This window comes from Gobio gobio (assembly GCF_949357685.1).
Source record: "Gobio gobio genome assembly, chromosome: 4".
Classification (NCBI taxonomy): domain Eukaryota; kingdom Metazoa; phylum Chordata; class Actinopteri; order Cypriniformes; family Gobionidae; genus Gobio; species Gobio gobio.
Genome location: NC_137100.1, coordinates 39,400,603 through 39,420,519, shown reverse-complemented (window position 1 = coordinate 39,420,519; position 19,917 = coordinate 39,400,603). Strand labels below are relative to the sequence as shown.

General features: G+C 44.3%; 1 protein-coding gene across 1 annotated transcript; it reads left to right on the top strand.

The window, feature by feature from the left end:
• The first annotated feature begins 9,207 nt into the window (after window positions 1-9,207).
• On the top strand, window positions 9,208-17,256 carry ptges (prostaglandin E synthase). Its single transcript, XM_079815767.1, has 3 exons — window positions 9,208-9,441; window positions 9,858-9,940; window positions 15,596-17,256. The coding sequence occupies exons 1-3, from the start codon at window positions 9,334-9,336 to the stop codon at window positions 15,843-15,845; spliced, it is 441 nt and encodes a 146-aa protein (XP_079671893.1). The 5' UTR covers window positions 9,208-9,333; the 3' UTR covers window positions 15,846-17,256.
• The last annotated feature ends 2,661 nt before the right edge of the window (window positions 17,257-19,917 follow it).

Sequence of the window (19,917 nt, the reverse complement as noted above, 5' to 3'; positions counted from 1 at the left end):
CGACCTGACTGGTCCTCCCGCCCAGCGGTCTCGCCATAGGTTCCTGCAGTTGCAGCAGCACAGCCAATCAGCACGCAGCTGCTTCCTGCTGATGCGCCCTGCAGCTGCACTGCGTTTTACATGGTAATTTTTAGGATAAAAATTTGCTTCATATTCTCGAGGAAAGGAATTTCCCCTAGCGTTTAAGCAAACGCATTACTCGTTCCCTCTTCTTAGGGAACCGATGTTACGTAAGTAACTGAAGCGTTTTGTTCTGTTATGAGATCTTTAATGAAAGTCGGTTTCATTTCATTACAAGATTTTTGAGATCTCATTGAGATCATTACAAGATTTTAATAATGGTCAGCTTTGTTCCGTTATGAGATCTCAATGACGGTTGGTTTTGATCGGTTATAAGATCTCAATGACGTTTGGGTTTTGTACAACCCAATTCGGTTTTGTTACCTAGTGATATTTCAATGACAGTCGGTTTTGTTCCGTTAAAAGATCTCAATGACGGTTGGTTTTGATCGGTTATGAGATTTCAATGATGGTTGGTTTTGTACAACCCAATTCGGTTTTGTTACCAAATGATATTTCAATGACAGACAGTTCCCTTTCAAGGGAACTCCCACTGCATCGGAACGACGAATTTGGGGACACTCCCTAAGCAACAGCGCGTCTGAAGTATGAATGAAATCAGGCCAATCCTGATTGGTGTTGCGTCATGACGTAACTATGACGGCATACCCAGAAGATACATAAAGGGGAGCCCAGGCATAGTAATGGCAGTTATCGCTCTTCAGCATAGCGCTCTTTGTGAAATCTGTCTGTCTATTTATTGTTGTTCGTTGTGAGAGTGAAAAAGTGTGTGTGAAATGGCGACTGAGAAAGCAAGAGACTTTAAGCAGTGTGTGCATCCGTGTCCCCGTTACATGTCGGGCTCGGACACACACTCGCTTTGTGTACAGTGCCTGGGTGTTGAGCATGCTCGGGCGGCTCTCGAGGGAGCCAGGATCTGTCAGACAGGTTTGGGACTGCTGAGGCACCTTCCCAAACTTCGTCTGATGATTCCAAGATTCTCCCTCCCCGTGTGGAAGCCCGCGCTGCGGCTTCTTCCCCCGGGGTGGAGAATCCGGTGTTCATTCTCTCTGGTTCTGAGGAACCAGATGAGGTGGACATCGAAGCGGGTGGTGAAGCATCATATGAGTCGCCACTTCACCCACCCGCTCAAGAGGAACTGGTCGAGGTTTTGACCCGTGCGGTGGCCAAATTAAGAATTGATTGGCCACAGGAAAATGAGGAAATCCAGCCACCAAGCAGGCTGGATGACCGATTCCTTTCACGCCGGGCTCAAACACCTCGCCGGGGCTTGCCTTTTTTCCCGGACTTGCACAATGAGTTGTGCAAGTCTTGGAGAAAGCCGTATTCTGCGCGCATTTCCTATCCCCCTGTATTGGACTATTCTAATGTCCTGGGGGCGCGTGAAGCCGGATACGGGACGATGCCGCGGGTGGAAGATGCTCTCGCGGGTTATCTTTCTCCCGAATCGGCATCGTCGCTGAAAGCCCCGGTACTGCCCACCAAGCCCTGCAGGGACACCTCAGCCTTGGTGGGCAGAGCCTATATGGCGGCTGGGCGGGCTGGTAGTTCCTTGCATACTCTTTCCATCTTGCAAGCCTACCAGGCCGACCTCCTGAAGGAGTTAGATGAGGGTGAGGGTCCCTCTCCGGGGGACATATTGGAGCTCCGGAAGGCTGCGGATTTGTCTCTCCGCATCACCAAGGAGACGGCCCGCGCTGTGGGCCGCTCCATGGCATCCATGGTGACTGTGGAGAGACATTTGTGGCTGAATTTATCGGGGATGAAGGAGAAGGATAAAACCTTCCTCCTAGACTCCCCGATCTCGCCTTCTGGACTGTTCGGCGACGCTGTTAATACCGTCGTCGACAGATTCCAGGAGGCGAGGAAGCAGTCAGCGGCCTTCCGCCAATACCTCCCTCGTCGCTCCAAAGGGAAGGCTGCCTCCAGCGGGCAGCCTCAGCCGTCCACCAGTTCTTCGCACCGGCAGGTGCAAAAGCAGAGCGTCGCCTCTCGAGCCCCTCCTCCTGGAGCTTGGCAACAGAGGCGGCGCTCGCACCAGCAGGCTTCCGCACCTATGGGCGATTTAAGAAACGTCCTTCAGGCTAGGAAGGCTGCTGGGAAGAAGTCCTAGCTTCGGCTGGACTTCAAAGAGCGGTCCCCCCCGCGCGGGAACAACCGAGGTTGTCCCCGCCGCGGCGCTCTCGGGAAATCAATGTGGTAATCCCGCCGTCACAGACGCTTCGGGCCACATCGATTTCCCGCGGACGTTCACTGCTCCAGCCGCCTCCGGGAGGACTTGCGACTGGGCAGTTAGCGCGTCCGTACACCGAAAATCAACCGGGACGAGGCTCGGTTGACACCCGAGGCCAGCCTCGAGAGGCTGGTTCCCTTAGTAGATTATCTCGGCGCGTGGAAATGCCTTCCGAGTATTTCTACGTGGGTCCTGCAGACTGTAGAAAAAGGTTACAGACTGCAGTTCAGTCATCCTCCACCAAAATTCTGTGGAGTGACATGGACTGTAGTGGAACCAGAGCGGGTTCAGGTTATGGAACAGGACGTAGAATCCTTGCTGGTAAAGGGGGCCATAGAGTATGTTCCCCCACCAGAGAGGGAGTCCGGGTTCTACAGCCGGTACTTCATAGTTCCAAAGAAGGATGGAGGCTTGCGTCCTATTCTGGATCTGAGGTATTTGAACCGATCTCTGATGAGGTTCAGGTTCAAAATGCTCACCATTCCTACCATCGTGAGTCAGATCCAGTCCGAGGACTGGTTCGTCACGATAGATCTGAAGGACGCATACTTTCATATATCCATCCTTCCGTGTCACAGGAAGCTCTTGAGGTTCGCTTTCGGGGGCGAGGCGCACCAATATCGAGTGCTTCCCTTTGGTCTAGCTCTTTCCCCACGCACATTCACAAAGTGCATGGATGCAGCTCTGGCTCCAATGAGACTCCAGGGCATCCGTGTGCTGAATTATATCGACGATTGGCTCATTCTGGCCCAATCGTACGATATGGCGGTTCGGCATCGAGATGTCGTTCTGGCCCACATAAAATGCTTGGGGCTGAGACTCAACACCAAGAAAAGTGTGTTGACGCCATCCCAGAGAACAACGTTCCTGGGAGTCGTGTGGGATTCGACATCGATGCGGGCGCAACTAGCTCCCGCGCGAGTCGAGACCACGCGGGCGATGGTCTCAGGATTAAGGCTAGGCCGCAGCATCACTGTCAAGCACTTCCAGAGGGTGCTGGGTCACATGGCAGCAGCGTCCAACGTAATACCTTTTGGCCTGCTGCACATGAGACCTCTACAGTGGTGGCTGAAGACCAAGGGGTTTTCCCCCAGGGGGAACCCGTTCCGTATGATCAGGGTAACGCGCGTATGCCTTCGTTCCCTAGCCATATGGAAAGAACCTTGGTTTCTGTCCCAGGGGCCAGTGTTGGGAGCGTCCTGTTGCCGGAAATCCGTTTCAACAGACAGACGCCTCCCTCACTGGTTGGGGCGCGGTCATGGACGGCCGCTTTGCGAGGGGCCCTTGGGAGGGCCGTCATTCCTCCTGGCACATAAATTGCCTGGAGATGATGGCGGTCTACAAGGCTCTCAGGAGCTTTCTCCCGGACCTCGGCGGTCACCATGTCCTGGTACGGACAGACAATACGTCTGTCGTAGCGTACCTCAACCGGCAGGGGGGTCTCAGATCGCGCCCTCTATGCAGACTGGCGCATCAGATCCTCCTGTGGGCCCAAGGGAAACTGTTGTCCATCAGGGCAATGTATGTCCCGGGGGTCCAAAATCAGGGAGCAGATATCCTGTCCAGGCAGGGGCTGAGGCCCGGGGAGTGGCGACTCCACCCAGAGGTGGTGGAGGCCATGTGCGAGAGGTTTGGCCCAGTGGAAGTGGATTTATTCGCGTCTCGAGAGACGACCCACTTTCCACTGTGGTTTTCTCTCACGCATCCGGCCCCTCTGGGGCTGGATGCCATGGTGCAGACGTGGCTGAGGCTGCGTCTGTATGCATTTCCCCCGATCGCTCTGCTCCCGGGAGTCCTGGAGCGGGTCCGTCGACAAGGCGCCAACCTGCTTCTGGTGGCGCCACGTTGGCCGACTCGGGTTTGGTTCTCGGACATCATAACTCTGCTGGCAGGTCAACCTTGGGAGATTCCTCTGAGGAGGGATCTCCTGTCTCAGGCAGGGGGCACGATATTTCACCCCCGGCCCGAGTTATGGAACCTTTGGGTCTGGCCCCTGAGGGGGCCAGATACCTAGAGGCTGGCCTGCCGGCGGATGTGATCGAGACCTTACTCAGTTCCAGGGCTCCGTCTACAAGGAGACTGTACAGCCTCAAGTGGAATTTGTTTTCCACTTGGTGTAGAGAGCGTGAGGTGGACCCAGTTAACTGCCCAGTGGCTTCAGTGCTGGAGTTCCTCCAAGATCGTTTCTCTGCAGGGCTTACCCCGTCCACACTCAAGGTGTACGTGGCTGCCATTGGGGCTTTCCACACACCGTTGGGTGATGGGCCTTTGGGTAGGCACCAGTTGGTTGTACGGTTCCTCCGTGGGGCTCGGAGGATGAGGCCTGTGGCTTGTTCCAGAGTCCCAACATGGGATCTGGCAGTGGTTCTAGAAGGATTGGCTGAGGCCCCCTTCGAGCCGCTAGAGTCAGCAGACCCAAAGAGCTTGACCCTTAAGATGGCCTTTCTCTTAGCCATCACTTCTCTGAGGAGGGTGGGGGACCTTCAGGCCTTGGCGCTTACGCCGACTTGCCTGGAGTTTGCCCCTGGCGAAGTGAAGGCCATCTTACACCCTAGGGCCGGTTATGTGCCCAAGGTGCCATCAAGCGTGGTCAGGCCTTTGGTTCTTCAGGCATTTCATCCTCCGCCTCACGTGACGGCGGAAGAAGGGAGGCTTCACCTGCTCTGCCCGGTCAGAGCCCTTAAATTATATGTGGAGAAGTCTGCGCAGTGGAGGAAATCTGAGCAGCTATTAGTGTGTTTTGGTTCATCTAGGAAGGGGCTGCCTGCGTCAACCCAGACTATCAGTAACTGGATTGTCCAGGCAATAGCCACGGCCTATCAGGTGCGCAACCTGCCTTCACCTATGGCCGTGAGGGCACATTCCACCAGGGGCATGGCCTCTTCGGTGGCCCTCCTTTCTGGGGTCCCTTTGCAGGACATTTGCGAGGCGGCCGGATGGGCTACTCCACACACTTTTATTAGATTTTATAGTCTGCACCTCCCTGCGACGCCCGGTGCTAGGGTACTCCAGTCCTAGCTGTGCCCGGTCTCCGGCTTCACACTAGGACTGGTGCTACCGTCGGTGTGGCCTAGTGGGTACTCGTTCCCCAAATTCGTCGTTCCGATGCAGTGGGAGTTCCCTCGAAAGGGAACGGCTCGGGTTATGTATATAACCCTTGTTCCCTGAGAAAGGGAACGAGCACTGTATCTCGTCGCCACACCTCGACAGGCCTGGAGCGCATGCTTCATCGCGATAACTGCCATTACTATGCCTGGGCTCCCCTTTATGTATCTTCCGGGTATGCCGTCATAGTTACGTCATGACGCAACACCAATCAGGATTGGCCTGATTTCATTCATACTTCAGACGCGCTGTTGCTTAGGGAGTGTCCCCAAATTCGTAGTTCCGATGCAGTGCTCGTTCCCTTTCTCAGGGAACAAGGGTTATATACATAACCCGAGCCGTTTTGTTCGGTTACGAGATTTCAATGACGGTTGGTTTTGTTCAATGCTATTCGGTTTAGTTACCTAATGATATTTCCATGATAGTCAGTTTTGTTCTGTTACAATATCTCAATGAAAGTCGGTTTAATTTAGTTACGAGATTTTAATAACGGACAGCTTTGTTCCTTCACGAGATCTCAATGACAGTTGGTTTTGTTCTTTTATAAGATTTTAATGACAGTAGGTTTGTCAGTGTCAGTCGGTATTGTTCAATTTCAAGATTTCAATGTTGGTTGGTTTAGTTTGGTTGCGAGTTTTCAATGACGGTCAGTTTATTTAAAGTATGAGATTTCAAAGACAGTCGGTTTGTTTGGTTACGAGATTTCAATGATGGTCAGCTTTGTTCGCTTACGAGATTTCATGATGGTCGGTTTCATTTCATTACGAGATTTTCATAATGGTCGGCTTTGTTCTATTACGATATTTCAATGATGATAGGCGTGTCCCTCCCTCAGGCTCTGCCTCCACCCTCTTTGGCTGCGCGGCGGGCTCCTCCTCCTACATCGCCGTCACTTTGGGTCATCCCCATGGTACCATCTGGACTCCATCCTCTATGGCTCCTCCCTCTTACGACATCACCCTAGAGCGCAGTCCTGACTGTCGTCTGGGTCATCACCTGCCAGTCACCACCCTGGACTTTTCGTTCGATCCCTCTCCTGGACTCTCGTCCTCCACCTGAGCCTCCTCCTCCATTTAAATCACTGTCTCGACTTTACGGGAGGGGGCGTAATGTCACAGTTTCATTCAGTTTGGACTTTGTTTTCATTTGCACCATTTCTTCCTGCCTTGTTTGTTGTCATGGTCACTCATTGGTTCATTATTCCGTTCAGGTGTGTGTGATTTTAATTATCCTTGTTTGCCTGTGTATTTAGGTCCCCTTGTTTCTGTTCTTTGTTGTTGGGTCTCGTCCATGTTTGGATGTGTTACGCTACTTTCTTTAGGCTATGTGGATTTTCCTTGTGGATTTAGTAAAGGCTGCATGTATACCTTCATCTTCATGTGTGTGTTCAAGCAACACAATCCGTGACAGTTCTATTCAGTTTTCAAAACTTAAGAAATACATTGTTTCTTTTCTAATTTTTTTCCTTCAAAATTATTTAAGTGATTTAGGCTATATCTTCACATCATGTAGCCTATGGTACTAGTGACATCCAAAGCTATTGTAAGAAATAAAAATAACACTGAAATAGCAGATTGTATTTCATGGCTTTTTTTAATATATTTGAAAACTGATTGCAAACAATTTAAACTCGATAATACGCTTCAGCTGTCCTCCGAGAAAAATGCTACATTACTTTTGATTGAGGTCTTAAGACCCCTTCTAAAATGAATAAGCATTAGTAGTTTATTATGGTTTCTTCTACTGTATCAGTCTGTTCTACAATTATTAATATTCTATTAAAAATACTATGTCCAGCTATATTTTCCAGAATAGCTACTCTCAGAGCCGGCTCTCCCTATAAGCGAACTAAGCGGCTGCTTAGGGCCCCGCCGCCACTAGGGGGCCCCCTAACTACAGATTGCACTCGCCAGCGTCGCCGCAGTTTATCACGCAAGACGCTCAATTCGCGTCATTCGCACCGCGCGAAAAGCGCCTTCCGCGCCGCGGGACCTCTAGACGCGCGTCAACGCGCCTTTCCATTGACTTAACATTGAAATCAAATCACTCGCGCCAGACACTCTATTTGCGTTTGGTGTGAACAGCATAACGTTAGCTGTCCGTCGATTATGCTGAATCAACATTGCTTGAGACAGACCCATCTCCTTTGAATGTATTTTCTTTTTAACAGTTAACGTTACATGACCTACACTAGTTCTGGGAAAGAAAAAAACGAAAAATCTTTGTCTCAATAGACGCTTATTACAATAAAAAAAATAGTTTAAGAACATTCGAGAGAAAAAAAGTAATAGGAAGAGAAAGAGCAATCATTTGACAGTCAAAATCAAAATGAAGTTTAAAATAAAGCGGTTAAATACAAACTTTTTCTTATGGTCTTAATTGAATAGGCAATTAAAGATTATTAATAAATATTAATCTATATACTATTATGAAATATTTTATATATTGTTAAGCTAAATCGCCCAGACCATTTAAACCTAAAGAAAACACAGTGTCCTCTCTGAAACATTATTAAATGATGATCGAGACACCTAAAAGCAAAATGGATTTGTGGTAAATTTTAGTAAAGAACACTGTAAAAAAAATCAGGTCCCCAATTGAAAATTTTCTAGTGAGCGATCACATCTAAATTTTTCAGTTGGCCAAATTGAATTAATGTGAATTGATGCATTTTAATTCAATTAAAATGTAAGAAATTAAATTTGGCCAGCTGAAAATTTTAGATGTGATCGCTCACTAGAAAATTTTCAATTGGGGACCTGATTTTTTTTTTACAGTGAATGTATTACTGTATGTAATCATAAAAGGTAAAAAATATCTCACTCCATGCTGTGAAGGTTTAAAATATGAACAGTATGTAAGAGTTAATCAACCAATAATTAAATAATATAATTTAACATTGGATTTCTTTTAATTTACCCTTAACATAATTGTAAAAAACTAAATGTCACTTTCTCAGGAGGAGCCATTCTTAAATATTTTGGTGGTCGTGGAGAAACATTTCATGAGGCTGACACAAGTAAATATTTCCCACTGCCTTTCTTTTGAATAGTTTTGTGCGCAACTTCAACATAGCTAATTTTCCTCTTGCCAATAAAAAATTTAGTTTTATAATCATAATTCACTATGTTGGCTAATTGTACTTTAATATTAATTTAAAATGAATGTGTTTTATCTACTCTGCATACTGTATTTATTATTAATTATATTATAATCTCAACAGCTGGAGGAGGTGACTCTACTGCTGCTTCAGTAGAGCATAGCGAGCCGCATACCACTATGGCTAATGTTGTAAGTTAGCTATATATTGTTAATGCTAAATTATTAATATTTATTTGTTTACAACAAATTGACCTTAAATTTGCAAATCTATAATCTTTACTTTTACTGTTTCAGTGAGTGTACTTTAATAAGCAGTAAAATAATTGTAGGCAATCATGTTAAAAGATATACAGATGAAATATGTAAGTGTTAGATTGTATACAGTTGCTGGTTTGCAGTGCAATACTCCATTATTCACTGCAAGGCAGGGCCCCAAAATTATCCTGCTTAGGGCCCCCAGATTTACAGAGCCGGCCCTGGCTACTCTGGTAGCCCAAACATAAAAACAGTAAACACAAGGGTTAATTCTTTCCACGGTTTAAATTGGTATTCAATTGAAATGTGGTGAAAGTTCTTTAGTTAAATTGAATGTAATTTGTCCAGTTCCTGTCTCACTCTATCCTCATATGGGACATCTGTGTCAGCGCGCAGGAAGTCTTCACGTCAGTGAAAGTTTCTTGCCAGGCAGTGATGATTGTGGAATAGGCTGGACCAAACGGTCTAGGGTTCGCATATAAAAACTTCTCCTAATACGTCTCCATCATATCATATACGGTAGCCTACACACACAGACACAGTCTGTTGAAGTCAAGATGCTCGGGAGCGATGTATTGTTGTGCTTCATCTTCTACAGCACGCTATTAATCTTAAAGATGTACATCATTGCCATCATTACGGGCCAAGTGAGACTTCGGAAAAAGGTAAGCTGTGGAACATTTTTTCAAAATACTTTTCAATACTTTTTTGCAATCACACCGCTAGCGACGCGACAGAATCAATGCAAGGCAGTCCGCGTTCACTGTAAAGGAAGCATTGATCTTTGTCATGTCGAGCGAGCTAATGCAAGTTGCGCCTCTATCAGCTCCCTAGTTCAGTAGCTAGCCTGGGCACTGATTAGGAAATCATGGGCTGACTCCCCGATCATTTCCCTGACTACTAAACTATAGAGCTGGTTGAGATGCACCCAAAGTGAACTATGTCGAATATAAATAGTTGGCATAGCCTATTGAAACTGTTTGGTTTAACATTAAATAAATGAAGGTATTTGGTCAGAGATGTACTTTACCGGAATGACGTCCTAGACAGATGTTAAACCGATGTTAAATGTTTTTGACAGGCTTTTGCTAATCCCGAGGACGCCGAGAGACACGGAGGTGTGCAGTTCTGCCGCATCGATCCATACGTGGAACGCTGTAGGAGGTAGGAGCACAATTCTGCTCATTTAAATGTAACATCTATGATTTTATGTTTAGAGATAATAATTAGAGTGATCAGCCATGCTTAATTGACAACAGACGTGGATAATGTTAACAACTGTTTTTGTTGTTGTTTTTGCCATGTTACACCTAATGCATGCCACCATTTATGAATTACTGTAACATTAGATAGTGAAACATCTTTACATATGTTGGCCTAATTGAATGTAATATCAAGAATAAATGTAATGCATTATTTTTTTATATATATTTCCCATGTAGTCTACATGTTTTCCATTAATCCTCAAAAATTAGTTTTCATTTATTCTGTTCACATGGGTTCCATTTTCTGACTGGGGAATTTTTCAAAATGTTTTTCAAAAATGTCTTGTCTGTAAAAACTTTGCATGTCTATAGATATTTTGTATAGACTGTTATGTTGTGTTTCACAGTTATCAACATCACAAATCTAGTGACTATCTATCAATACTTATGTGTGTGTGAGAGCATGTGAAAAAGAGATAATTTATTGGAAAAACTATCAGACTTGGCTGCCTGTTAGGAAACGTTCATTATACTTTAAGCTGCAGGATTCTTAGGGTTTGCTATTCTCTAATTTATCATCAGGAAACTCGCCTGTTCTGCCCTTTACAGGCCACTCTAACCTACATCTGCACAAAAGGAAAATGATAAAGATGTTATTTCAGTAGGCTACTCTGAAACCACTCAAAATATTGGCACTGGAATTGGCACTTGTTTTCTGAAAGTGGATAATTTAAGGTATTCAGATGATTCATATGTGATCTTGAGGACCTGTGAGTGGCAGCTTGTGATTGCCAGATTGCTAAAATGTGCTATATGGAGGGCTTGTCAGCAAGTCCTGACAAGACCAATATTTGACCTTAATTGCAATGCATTCACAAAGGTATTTCACTACAACTCAGTGGCTAACAAGTGAAAGGAAACACGGAGAAGGTGTTAAAATAGAACTAATAGTTTGAAAGTTTTTGTTTGGATCAACAACTTTGTGTTGATGTGTCAACAAAAATGGTTTTAATGACAAACAGGCACATTCTTGATCATTGGGAAAAAAGCTACAGAATAAATACAAGTAAACATACAAGACATTTCAAAGACTTGGTAAAATTATATTATTAATAAATCACCATCATTACTATTATTATTACATTTTATTCAATTTAAAATAATAATTATTAATATTATTTAGCTTTAAAGCAACTTTAAAGCAAGATTAATATAGAATTGAAAAGATGTGTAGACACAGGTTTGCGTATTTCAGCTATTTTATAATCAATCAAAATCAAATCAAATCAAATCACTTTATTTGTCACTCTACATATGCACAAGTGCAACAGTAGGTGAAATTCTTAGGTGCAGTTCCGAGCAACATGGTAGTCATGACATGACATGTACAACATTTAAAGCAGCATCAGATTACACTGATGCGCCCACAATTACTCACAGCACAGTAAACTCTACAATAAACAATAAATAATTTACACAATGTGAGTGTAGTTCTCACAGCTTTAAACAATATACACATACTTACAATATACATATACTTTAAACAATATACACTAAACATACACTAAACAATATACATTACGCTATAATAGTAATAATAATATACAATGTACAGTATAAAATATTATTCACAGATTGAAAAATTGAAATCCAAGTGCAATAGATGCTGTATGATAAATAAATGTGTATATAATGTGTGTTTATCTACAGTGGGTTGTGCTGAGTGATATTCTGTCCAGTGTGTGTTATGATCCTGATGGGTCAAGAGTTAAGGAGTCTGATTGTTTGTGGGAAGAAGCTGTTCTGGAGTCGGCTGGTGCGTGATCTGATGCTGCGGTACCGTCTGCCTGATGGCATCAGTGAGAGCAGCCCATGGTTCGGGTGGCTAGAGTCTCTGATGATCCTCTGAGCTCTCTTCACACACCGCCTGACATAAATGTCCTGGAGGGAGGGAAGCTCACCTCCGATGATGCAGCTGGCCGTGCGCACTACCCTTTGCAGGGCTTTGCGGCTGCGGGCGGTACTGTTGCCGTACCAGGTGGTGATGCAGCCAGTCAGCAGGCTCTCTATGGTGCAGGTGTAGAACCGTGTGAGGATGTGGCGGCTCATTCCAAACCTCCTCAGCCGTCGCAGGAAGAAAAGGCGCTGATGAGCCTTCTTCACAACGGCCTCGGAGTGGACGGACCATGAGAGTTCCTCTGTGATGTGGACACCGAGGAACTTGAAGCTGCTGACTCTCTCCACCGGTGCTCCATCGATGGTGATGGGGCGGTGTTCTCTCTCATTCCTCCTGAAGTCGACCACCAGCTCCTTGGTCTTGCTGACGTTGAGGGAGAGGTTGTGCTCCTGACACCATCGTGTCAGAGTGTGCACCTCCTCTCTGTAGGCCGTTTCATCATTGTCAGTGATGAGACCTACCACCGTCGTATCGTCAGCAAACTTGATGATGGTGTTGGAGCTGTGGGTTGCCACACAGTCATGTGTGTACAAAGAGTACAGGAGTGGGCTGAGAACACAGCCCTGAGGGGCTCCAGTGTTGAGAGTCAGTGGTGAGGAGATGTTACTGCCCATTCTGACCACCTGGCGTCTGTTTGACAGGAAGTCCAGGATCCAGCTGCATAACAAGCTGTTTAAGCCGAGAGCCCGGAGTTTAATGTCAAGTATGGAGGGCACAATGGTGTTGAATGCTGAGCTGTAGTCTACAAACAGCATTCTCACATATGTGTTCCTCTTTTCCAGGTGGGAGAGAGCAGTGTGAATTGTTGATGAAATGGCATCATCAGTGGAGCGGTTTTTGCGGTATGCAAACTGCAGTGGGTCCAGTGAGGGGGGGAGAACAGAGCAGATGTGGTTTCTGACTAGTCTCTCAAAGCATTTGCTGATGATGGGGGTCAGAGCAACAGGACGCCAGTCGTTTAAGCAGAGTGTTTTTGACTGCTTAGGTACAGGAACAATGGTGGACGTTTTGAAGCATGTGGGGACCACAGACAGGGAGAGGGACAGGTTAAAAATGTCCGTGAAAACTCCAGCCAGTTGGCGCGCGCACGCTCTGATGACGCGGCCGGGAATCCCGTCTGGACCCGCAGCTTTTCGGACGTTCACCCGCCGGAAGGATCGGGTAACATCCGCTTCAGATACGGAGAGTGCACTAACCTCTGTATCTTCAGCCGCGAGCTCTCTCTCCGTGAGGGCGGTGTTATTTCCCTCAAAGCGAGCATAAAAGGTGTTGAGCTCGTCCGGGAGAGAGGCAGCGGTGTTCACGGTGGAGTTTGTGTTCCCTTTATAGTCTGTGATGGTGTTAATTCCCCTCCACATGCTTCTGGAGTCGGTGGTGTTGAACTGTCCTTCAATCTTGTCCCTGTACTGGCGTTTTGCTGCTTTGATTGTTTTCCGGAGGGCATAACTTGCTTGTTTATGCTCCTCCGCATTACCAGAGTTAAAAGTGAAGGTCCGCGCATTGAGTGCCGCGCGAACATCCCCATTTATCCACGGCTTCTGGTTTGGGTACAGCCGAATTGTTTTGGTCGGAACAACGTCATCTACGCACTTCCTGATGAAACACGTTACGCTATCAGCGTAGACCTCGATGTCGTCATCAGAGGCCGACCGGAGCATCTCCCAGTCCGCGTGATCAAAACAGTCCTGTAGCATAGAGTCCGATTGGTCTGACCAGCACTGGATGGTTCTGAGGGCGGGTGCTTCCTGTTTCAGTCTCTGCCTGTAAGCGGGCAAAAGTAGAATGGACGCGTGATCTGATTTGCCGAATGGTGGGCGAGGGAGGGACTTGTAACCCTCCTTGAAGGGGGAGTAGCAGTGGTCTAAAACACGGTTCCCTCGCGTGTTGATGCTAACATGTTGGTGGTATTTGGGTGCGATGCGCTTGAAGTTGGCTTTGTTAAAGTCCCCGGTCACAATAAACGCAGCCTCAGGATGCGCGGTTTCCTGCTCACTCACTGACCTATACAGTTCCTTTAGTGCCCGGTCTGTGTCGGCTTGTGGGGGAATATACACCGCTGTGATGATGACCGCGGTGAATTCCCTCGGTAGCCAGAATGGTCGGCACAGAACCATGAGAAATTCCAGATCAGGAGAGCAGAAAGACTTGATAGAGTGTACGTTCCTCTGATCACACCAGGATCGGTTGATCATAAAACACACACCCCCGCCTTTGCTTTTCCCGGAGAGATCTTTTTCTCTGTCCATCCGATGCACGGAGAACCCCGTGGTTTCGATGGCTGAGTCTGGAATCTCAGCGGACATCCAAGTTTCTGTAAGGCAGATAATGCAGCAGTCCCTCGTGTCTCGTTGGAAAGAGATCCGCGCTCTCAGCTCGCAGAGTTTATTGTCCAGAGACTGAACATTTGCCAGTAAAATACTGGGAAGCGGGGGTCGGTTTGCGCGGCGTCTTAATCTGACGAGTACGCCAGCTCTACAGCCCCTTCTCCGGCCGCGTCTCCGCGGCCGGGCCACCCAGACAAAGGGTTCCGCTGCTGTGTTTGTAAACGGCGTGTCGTCGTTGATGAATTTAAAGTCCGGTTTTCGGTGTGCGATTGCCGAACCAATGTCCAAAAGTGTCTGTCTGTCGTACGTAGTAAGGCAGACAACATCCAAGACAAAAAACACAAAAACTATAAACAGAACAAACAAAAAACTACAATGCTTCAGCAGAGCTTGCGACGTTGCGGCCGTCCTCGGCGCCATCTTGACTATAATAATCTCTTCGAACCTGGTGCGTACAATCAGATTTCATAGTAGGATAAAAGATAGAACATTTTCTAATGAAGGACAATGATGAATAACAAAATTTAAAATGAAATACCAGCAGAAAATGACTTGTAATGGAAAGTCCTTGTTGGGGCAAAGAGATGAGGAAGAAGCTGTGTAATCCAGGATTTCACAACGATCACCAAGCACTTATACGTAACAGCTGTGCTGAGAAAATAATGTGAAATGGTGGTATGAATGTCAACATGTGATTAATCCCTTTAAAGCGGGTACAGGAAGTACTACAACTGGCTGTGATCTGTTCATGGGACAGCCACTGCCATGACGCACTGCGTGAGTGATTCGCAATGAAAGTAAATTTATGTTGCAAGATTGTGTGACGTTGACAACGTTTACTGTCTAGGCATGCTGCCATTAGACAGAGCCAGACAGTTTACAGTCCTGATCAAAGCCAGATGTTGAGAGTACATTCCTCAGCTCCTGAGAAAAGCAGCTTTCCATATGTATTTCCGCAGTCTGGATCGTTAAAAATGCCTCAAACGCTATTCATTCAAATGCAGTGTTCAGAGAATTACATTACTTGGAAGTAGATGAAAGAGAGGCTTAAATGACAATGTGGGAATGAGGGATGTGGTCAAAACTGCAAAAGAACTTAATCATGATGAGCAATGATTAAACAAGCATGGTCATGCTATGCTGTACTACATCATTCATAATTGGCAACAAAACGTTTGTTTGCCTCTACCAAAGTCATGTCTTATTCATGTTTCAGCTGTTCTCCTTATACTTCCTCTTCTACACCAATACACGCTGTTAACATTACAATTTTCAACAAGTTTACCTACATTAATTTTACACTGTTTGTGTGTGTTTTTTGTTTATTTTTCAGAGCACATTGCAATGATATGGAGAACATTTTCCCCTTTTTATTTCTCGGAGCCGTCTACGCCATGACAGGCCCCTCGTATGCAGTAGCACGACTTCATTTTCTGGTCTTCTTCCTGGGACGAGTTGTTCACAGCATAGCATACCTGTTGGCACTTAAAGCACCGACGCGTTCATTTGCCTATGTCATCGCTCAGGTGCCTTGTGTTTCCATGGCAATACAGATACTCATGGAAGTAGCCTCATTCGCATAACCCTGTCAAATATGGAGTTGTGACTGGTCAAGACTTCTGGTTACAAATGCGATGCGGAATGCTGCTTTGATGGACTTATAGCATCTCCACATCTCACATTTCACTTTAGAATCAGACTTTTATTGATGACTGAAAATTAATAGCTCTGTTCTTAAAACACAACATTCCTTGGCTGTCATTTTTGTACTGGACACTAGGGTATGTATTAATGCCACGTGTATTGTTGTATTACCATTCAAATGAAGGTTATTTAATGTTATTTTGGTAACACTTTACAATAAGGTTGTATTAGTTAACATTAGTTAATGCATTAGTTAACATGAACTAACCATGAACAACACATCTGTTCAGCATTAGTTAGGGTCCAAGCACCGAAAGTGCGAAGGCACCCATTGAAATCGTTAGCGTTCTTATTATTCTTCTTCCTTCTTCTTCTACTTCTTCCGCCATGGGAGTCTATGGCAGCCCATAGAACCGCTTGCGGGAAAGTCACTATAGCAAATTTTGAGTCTATAAATCAATCCCTCTAGCGCCACCACCTGTCTAAAGTTGCACTCATGTTTATGCAAATAACTTTTGAACCATAAGGGCTAGAAACAAAATTACCATTTCTTCCTCTGATTCCTTGGTTCAAGACAATTCGATTGCACCCTATGATGTCATTTTCCGTCATGAAAATGTTCCCGCCATTTTTAATGAACCTACTTTTACGAACTCCTCCTAGACCGTTGCTCCAATTTTCACAAAAATTTAACCAGATCATCTTCAGAACATTTTGACAAAAAGTTATGGAATGTAAGTTGATTCGTCAAATCGTTTTCGATAAACGCGCGAACAAATTTTATGTAGCGGTTGCAAAAATACTAATCTTTGTTAACGTTAGTTAATAAAAATACAGCTGTTCATGGTTTGATCATGTTAGTTCACAATGCATTAACTAATGTTAGTAAGATTTTAATAATGCATTAAATGTTGAAATTAACATTAACAAAGATAAATAAATGCTTTATAAGTGCAGTTCATTATTAGTTCATGTTAACTAATGTAGTTAACTCATTTTAACTAATGAACCTTATTGTAAAGTGTTACCGTTATTTTCTTCCCTTCCCTCCACGATCAGGACTGCATATTCTCATCATATTTATATATTTGAAACAACAGGCCTTAAGGCCCGTTCACACCAAGGACAATAACGATAATGATATAGTTCTAAAAATAATTCTAAATATAAAAGAATAGCAGAGTCCACACCAGAACTATAATGATAACGGCATGGGGAAACTGTATCGTTGGAATCACTTTCAGAATTTTTTTTCCAGCTGATGAACTATGAAAACTTAAACAGTCAATCATAATCCACCCTGCTTTAAAAGAGTTTCAGAATTTAAACCGGCAGACATTAAAACTGCTTAAAAAATAAACAGGACAATCTCATCCGTTGGTGTGGACATTAATATAGTTATTATAGATATGTTCTTGGTGTAACTAGGCCTTTACTATCCTTAAATGGACTTCCAGTCTGTAGCGCATGCAGCCATTATTTACAAGAATTTCAGTGACCACCATCTTTTCACTTTCATACTGCAAAGTTTACACAAGCAATAACTGCTGAGGTCAGTTCAGAGTCTACGTGACTGTTCCTAAAAATTCCTGTTATTGAACCATAAGCCCTGCAGAGCCAAGGCCTTTCAAAGTTATTGCAGCGTTAAACAACCACTGGCCTGTTGCACAACCACCGTCCTTCCTCTTTGCCCACTGGGCTCTGGCTTTACTGCATTTTGAACACAGTCAGGGGCTTTGCCTGTCCTCAAGAATGCTGCATGCAGTATACAAAGCCAGTGTTTTGGGTGAAAAAACCTTAACTTTTATTTTAAGTTAAGGTTTTGGTAATTCATCACACAGCATTTTTATTATATATATATATATATATATATATATATATATATATATATATATATATATATATATATATATATATATATATATATATATATATATATATATATATATATTTTTTTTTTTAAATATATATTTTTAAGGTATAACTTATTTGTTTATAATATTGTATCGTTTGTGTAGTGATGTTGCAAAAGAGATTTTATAATAAAGGATTGATGAAAGTTTTTTTGTGTGCATACTTTGTTGACTCGGATCAAGAAATGAGGGACATTGGACTGCCTGGCTGCATGCTAAAAACAGGGACAAAGAGTGAGACAAATCAAAGAAGATGGATATGAATTGCTGCCAAATAGGCAATTATAACACAGCAGGCCCCTTTGTTTCTTCTCCACTTCTCCGTACAAAAAAGGGAAGGAAAAAGACTGACAGGAAAAGATAGATGCATGAGTTCAAAAAACTTTGTGAGAATGGATTGTTATTGCTTACCATTAAAATAAACCAGATCTCCAGCACTATTACAGATATCAAGTGACACAATCTTAAATGGTTTGATGAAAATGGTGGAAGTGAATGAAGATAAATATGTGAAAGGGCAGCAGGAGTGATCTTGCTTGAGAGCATTGAAGGAAGCGTGTGTGTTTGAGTTTGCATGGAGTCATATATAGTCATCTGAAACATGCCCTGGCTTGTCAGCGTTAAATGTCTGTATACATACTTGTGTACTCAGAGCTTAGAACTGCAGAGATGTTTATAAGAAAGTCTTCAACAAAAAGACGAGCAATAATACTGAGATAAACAATGTCATACTCTGTGCTAAAATAAAAACAGCATCTTTTTACAAAAATCAAGTACAGTCATGTGAACATTTTTGGACACCCTATTGAATTCCATGGTTTTCTGTATCACGATATAATAAAAAATCAACTAGTGCTTGGCAGGTCTTAACATTTTGAAAATAAAACCTCAGATGAACAAAAACACAACATATTACACTGTGGCATTATTTATTTAGCAAAAATAAAGTCAAGATGGAAAAATCATGGGTGACACCCATAGACTTTAAAGAAAACTAGGTGACACCCTATCATTCAATTGTCGGTAGATCCACTTTTAGCATTTATTCAGTTTATTGAGGTTTGTACAACCCCAAATCAGAAAAAGTTGGGACAGTATGGAAAACGCAAATAAAAAAAAAGAGAAGTGATTTCTAAATTTACTTTGACTTGTATTTCATTGCAGACAATATGAACACAAAATATTCCATGTTTTGTCTGGTCAACTTCATGTAATTTGTAAATATGCATCCTTTCCTGTCATTCAGACCTGCAACACATTTCAAAAAAAGTTGGGACAGTAAAGCATTTACCACTTTGCAATGTTGCCATTCCTTTTCACAACACTTAAAAGACGTTTAGGGACTGAAGACACCAAGTGATGAAGTGTTTCAGGTGTAATTTTGTCCCATTCTTCCTGCAAACAAGTCTTAAGGTGGGCAACAGTACGGGGTCTTCGTTGTCGCATTTTGCGCTTCAAAATGCGCCACACATTCTCTATTGGAGACAGGTCGGGACTGCAGGCAGGCCAGTCAAGTACCCGTACCCTCTTCCTCTGCAGCCAGGTCTTTTTAATGTGTGCAGAATGTGGTTTTGCATTGTCTTGTTGAAATATGCATGGACGTCCCTGGAAAAGATGTCTTCTTGAAGGCAGCATATTATACTCCAAAATCTCTATGTACTTTTCAGTATTAATGGTGCCTTCACAGAAGTGCAAGTTACCTTTGCCAAGGGCACTGACACAACCCCATACCATGACAGACCCTGGCTTTTGGACTTGTTGCTGGTAACAGTCTGGATGATCCTTTTCTTCTTTGGTCCGGAGCACACAGCGTCCATTCCTCCCAAAAAATACCTCAAATACTGATTCATCTGACCACAGTACATGTTTCCACTGTGTGATGGTCCATCTCAGATGCCTCCGAGCCCAGAGAAGTCGACGGCGCTTCTGGACACTGTTAACATAGGGCTTCCTTTTGGCACAGTACAGTTTTAACTGGCATTTGTGGATGTAACTACGTATTGTGGTACTTGACAAAGGTTTGCCAAAGTAGTCCTGAGCCCATGTGGTGATATCGCTTATAGATGAATGACGATTCTTGATGCAGTGCCGCCTGAGG